This window comes from Nerophis ophidion, linkage group LG08 (assembly GCF_033978795.1).
Source record: "Nerophis ophidion isolate RoL-2023_Sa linkage group LG08, RoL_Noph_v1.0, whole genome shotgun sequence".
In the NCBI taxonomy this organism is placed as follows: Eukaryota; Metazoa; Chordata; class Actinopteri; order Syngnathiformes; family Syngnathidae; genus Nerophis; species Nerophis ophidion.
In genome coordinates this window covers 73,036,933-73,042,932 of record NC_084618.1, presented here as the reverse complement: position 1 = coordinate 73,042,932, position 6,000 = coordinate 73,036,933, and the positions used below count along the sequence as shown (strand labels likewise).

General features: G+C 35.4%; 1 protein-coding gene across 1 annotated transcript in view; it reads left to right on the top strand.

The window, feature by feature from the left end:
* Positions 1-6,000, top strand: part of LOC133558355 (potassium voltage-gated channel subfamily H member 4-like) — a 75,741-nt gene that overhangs the window by 47,799 nt on the left and 21,942 nt on the right. The window contains exon 14 of the mRNA XM_061909669.1: positions 3,515-3,553. Within this exon, the coding sequence (XP_061765653.1) occupies positions 3,515-3,553 (39 nt within the window). The remainder of the gene's footprint in view (positions 1-3,514; positions 3,554-6,000) is intronic.

Sequence of the window (6,000 nt, the reverse complement as noted above, 5' to 3'; positions counted from 1 at the left end):
ATTGATAAAAAGTCCACGGAGCAGCGGGGACATTTGACTTTTCGAGAAGTCGTCCCCTGCTGTCAAAAGACACGACGAGATGTGCCCCCCTCTGTCTCGTGCAGAGCAGCAAAAACTCTTATACTGTCGTACTTGTTCTAACAAGTACTAAGTCTGTGACGATCAGTCACTTCAATTCCTTGTTTTGTAGTCACTTTCTGTCAGTGCTCTTGTTTTGTTTCCACTTCCTGCTAGTCCCGCTGAGCACTGTTTTTTTTTCCCTCACCTGCAGCTGATTGGCAGCTGGTCCACACCTGCTGCCAATCAGCATGTTCTTTTTTATACGTGTCTCGCGCACTCCTCAGTGCTCGAAGATTGATTTATGGTTGTCGAACTTTTTCACATGCCAGACTGCTTCATTTTCTGTTTTGAGTACAAACCCCGTTTCCATAGGAGTTGGGAAATTGTGTTAGATGTAAATACAAACGAAATACAATGATTTGCAAATCCTTTTCAAGCCATATTCAATTGAATGCACTACAAAGACAAGATATTTGATGTTCAAACTCATAAACTTTATTTTTTTTTTTGCAAATAATAATTATCATAGAATTTCATGGCTGCAACACGTGCCAAAGTAGTTGGGTAAGGGCATGTTCACCATCCGTAATATCATCGCTTACGGGCAGTGATTTCTCCAGATTCTCTGAACCTTTTGATGATTTTACGGACCTTAGATGGTAAAATCCCTAAATTCCTTGCAATAGCTCGTTGAGAAATGTTGTTCTAAAACTGTTTGACAATGTGCTTACTTAGAATTTCATGGAAGCTGTTTTTATACCCAATCATGGCACCCAACTGTTCTCATTTAGCCTGCACACCTGTGGGATGTTCCATATAAGTGTTTGATGAGCCTTCCTCAACTTTATCAGTATTTATTGCCACCTTTCCCAACTTCTTTTTCACGTGTTGCTGGCATCAAATTCTAATGTTAATGATTATTTGCACACAAAAAATGTTTATCATTTTGAACATCAAATATGTTGTCTTTGTAGCATATTCAACTGAATATGGGTTGAAAATGATTTGCAAACCATTGTATTCCGTTTATATTTACATCTAACACAATTTCCCAACTTGTATATTAAACTCATCTTTCCTGCTCTCCGTTCTCCTGGTTCCTGCATCTTAGGGTCACAAATACGGCAGCCATGCGAGTTTGCGACAAAAGTCAAGAGTGTCTACTAGGGCTGGGCGATATGGCCTTTTTTAAATAATTTGATATATTTAGGCCATATCACGATACACAATATACTGTATATCTCGATATTTTGCCTTAGCCTTGAAAATAACGCTTGATGCATATAATCACAGCAGTATGATGATTCTGTGTGTCTACATTAAAACATTCTTTTCATACTGCATTAATACATGCTCATTTTAAACTTTTATGCAGAGAGGGAAATCACAACCAAGTCAATTGACCAAACGTGTATTTATTAAACAGTTATTAAGCAGTGTCACAAACATTCATGTCATTTCAAAACAGAAAGTGCAAAAGATTTTCAGAGACATTATAAAACAAGCTATTAGTGCTCTTTTGTGCATGATGTCACTAAGACGACATATCAAAACAACACTAAATTAAAGTGCACTTTTTGTACAGAACGCCACTACAATAGTTTAAAACAAATAAAGTTCACTTTTGTGCATGATGTCACACAAGAAATTTCAATAACTGTCCAAAAAAAATGAGCTGCATAATAGGAAATCAAATCGCTACGTGATAGGTTACTGAGGACGTTATCTCCTATTGTTGTTCACTATTTTTTTCATACGGTGTTGATGTGAAAATGGTTGCCTAAGCATTTTGTTGGTGTGGCACCGAATGGAGATGTTGACATGCGGAGTAAGCAGTCTTCATTCTCTAGCAGTTGACTTTTCAAATGATGCTACATATTTGCAGTAATGCTACTTTTTGTAGCAACGCTTTTGCCCCACACTTGACAAATTATGGTTGTCTGTTCGACATATTCCCACTTGAAGCCAAACCACCGCCAGACGATGGACCCCCTGCTGTTTTTCTTGGGAATTAATTATTCCTTCATTTGTTACCAGATTTGCACCTTCTTTCACTCGTATTACTGCTCGCACCACAGCTAACGTTACCCATGCTGCTACCTCTCTGCTCCGCGAGGGCGTATGACGTTGCACGTATGTGACGTATGTAAGAAGGCACGCTTGCTGTCTGTGATAAGGAGAGACAAGAAAGAGTGGGAAGAGCCTGAAGTGTAATGCCAGCAGCTAAAAGCAACTGCGTGAGAACGTATACTGGAATATCACGATATAGTCATTTTCTATATCGCACAGAGACAAACCCGATATATATCGAGTGAATCGATATATCGCCCAGCCCTAGTATCTACTTATAAAAACATAATTAGGTACAATATTGTTTTTGTTTTTTTACTTAAATTAGAAATTCCACTTAGTTCTTTTTGAAAATGTTGTCTTTACAAAGGTATTTTTCTTGTTATTATTATTTTGTTGTAGTTATTTTAGATATCTTTCTCTGGATTCTTTGCAAGAAATTACAAAAAAGTTAATGGGTTATTTTGCTAGTTTTGGCATATAATGACCAGAAATTCTCTTTCATATTTAGATATTTTTAAAATGTTATTATTATTATTAAGACACAGTCATTATATACCATTTATGTTTTTTTTTAATTACCCAAAAAAATACAAATAAATGCGACATTTTTCTGGTTTTAGGATATTTTGACCAAAGGTTCAGCCTTTACAGAGATTATTATAATTTTTAAATATACATTTTATTTTGCTACTATTATTATTATTAGTAGTAGTAGTAATGTTATTGTTATTATCATTTAGATGCACTAATTGTATACCATTCTTTTTATATTATTACTGTTAGTTAGTTTTGATCTAAAATATTGCAACTTTTTGCTGTTTTTATTATTATTGTTATTAAGAGAAATTATTTATAGACCATTCAGTTTTTTATTTATTCATTCCAAAATGTCAATTGGTCATTGTAGCTAGTTTTGGAATAATTAGACAAAATAATCATGTCTTCCATAATAATTAGGACATAGTATTTAAGTATATATACATTTTAGGGTGTATTTGAAATATATATCGTTTTTATTGATGTTAAGTTCATTATATCCTGTTAAGATAGTAATTTATTATTATTAATTTTAGTAGTAGTAGTAGAATTTGTATCATTATTATTAATATTCTATTTGACCTTTACTTTTTTTTTTTTTTTGCAATAATGTACAAAACAAATGTTATTTACTTTTGACTTATTATGGCAACAGTAGGGTTTTTTAGAAGTCTTATCAGTATTATATAAAATATTACTTTTTTATTAATATCATGTTTGTTTTCTTAAGCCAAAGATCATTTTGTTTCGGCAGTTAAAACTGAAAACATTGCAAATGTGCGAATACAATAAATTGTCGGCTATCCCTTGCAGGCTGTAATTTACTTCTTTTTCTCCTCTGCAGGGCCTCAGCAGGTTTTCAAGATCGCCAAGGATCCTCCATGTGAGTTCATGGCAATTGCCAGTGCCTTTTTATCCCGTTTCACATATTTGTTCTGGACAGTCTGTAAAGATACTCCAGGCTGCTTTTTTCTGGGACATGGCGAGCTGGGAGAGGGTCCAAGGACTTCCCCTACAGGTTGAAACTCATTTGGAGGGGAAAGCAGAAGAAGGTCTCTTGCGGCACAGCTCGCTAACTGGGTCAATATTTCCTATTAAGAAACCTCATTTTCTTACTGTCTACTACACGCTTGATGCTACACCTCATTTTTCTATTGTTGAAGTACTGTCTGGAGGGCTTGGTCTTCACTATGAAATCCAGTCTGAGCAGTAGCAGCTTTCATTGTTCAAATCATTCTTTTTATTAGGCTATTTGGTGTGTAAACGGCTCTATTTCTCCCTTAAAAATAATTTATAAAAAAAAGAAAAAAAAAGTTTAAAAGCAAAATCTTGTACTATTTCGACACGCATAAAGATCCTCTACATTAGTGGTCCTCAACCTTTTTGAGCCAAAAAATCTGCTCCAATGACTGGGGGGAAACTATTACAGTTTTCAGGTATTGCATCAATTACTACAATATTTTCACACCGAAATAAACTCACCTTTATGCAGAATCAGTCTCTTGGTTTCCCGAAAACTCATTTTGCTCGCTGACGTAACCAGGCTCAAACCAGGCTCAAACCAGTGCAATAGTGTGACGCTTGGGCGGAAGTTATTTCAAAATGAAATACCAAAAAGACAAAAAAAAAAAAATAATCAAACAAATGTCTTTGCAGACTGGTAGGGGAGTTAGGACCACTGTTTTCTATACTAGGAGCACTCTGCGTTTTTTAAACATTTACCGCAAAAACAAAAGTCAAAGATCCTCTCTATATGACATGATCGCGCTGCTGTTTTTAAGCACTTACTGCAAAAATGTAGGTTAAAGATCCTTTTTATAGGAAATTATCCAACCCCTGTTTTTAAGCACTTAGTGCAAAAATGTAAGTCAAAGATCCTCTTTATATAATATTATCAAACCCCTGTTTTTAAGCACTTAGTGCAAAAATGTAAGTCAAAGATCCTCTTTATATGAAATGATCAAACCCCTGTTTTTAAGCACTTACTGCAAAAATGTAAGTCAAAGATCCTCGACATGATCGCGCTGGTGTTTTTAAGCACTTACTGCACAATCGTAAGTCAAAGATCCTCTCTATATGACATGATCAAACTTTTGTTTTTAAGCACTTACTGAAAAAAAATGTAAGTCAAAGATCCTCTCTATATGACATGTTTGCACTGCTGTTTTTAAGCACTTACTGCAAAAATGTAAGTCAAAGATCCTCGATATGATCGCGCTGCTGTTCTTAAGCACATACTGCAAAATCGTAACTCAAAGATCTTTTCTATATGACGTGATCGCACTGTTTTTAAGCACTTACTGAAAACATGTAAGTCAAAGATCCTCTCTATATGATATGACCGCACTGCTGTATTTCAGCACTTACTGCAAAAACGTAAGTCAAAGATCCTTTCTATATAATATGATTGCACTGCTGTTTTAAAGCACATACTGCAAAAACGTAAGTTAAAGATCCTCTCTATATAATATGCTCGCAATGCTGTTTTTAAGCACTTACTGCAAAAATGCTTGAAACACATGTATTCTCTATGACAGGAGCACTTTGCTGTTTTTAAGGACCTACAGGAGAAAAGGCAAGTCAAAGATCCTCTCTATATGACAGTAGCGCTCTGCTGTTTATAAGCACCTACTGCAAAAAAGCAACTCAAAGATCCTCTCTAAATGACAGGAGCGCTCATCTATTTTTAAGGACCTACTGCAAAAACGCAAGTCAAAGATCCCCTCTATACAACACGATCGCACTGCAGTTTTTAAGCACTTACTGCAAAAACGTAGATCAAAGATCCTCTCTATCTGACATGATCACAATATTGTTTTTAAGCACTTATTGCAATTCGGAGTCACTACAACCACCGTAATGACCAACATTAACATACAGTAGCGTAGTAGGCCCAACAATGCATTAAAATATGGCAAATGTTTTTTTTCTAATACATATGTTTCATATTTTTGGCCACTGTAACATTACACACAGTTTGAAGAGTAACACTGTGTTTGAATATTTGATTAAGTGATTATTTGGCTTGATGGAGCCTGCGTACCACTAGTTGTACGTGTAACTCAGTTTTAGAATCTCTGAGCTAAACTTAATGTCCAAATAAAGACATCCAGCTTGCCATGGCAAACCCCGCGAAAAAAGGGGTTAGTTTCAAAACTTTTATGCAAACTCACGTATAAATGCATGAACTTTGTGGTTAGATACTTGGGACACTTTTAACACGAGAATCCAACTTTGTCGAAACATGCGTAAGTCAGAAAAGACAAATTTCCAACTTCCCCTTTAAGCACACTGCAAAAATGCTTGTCAAACATTCTCAGTAACCGGAGC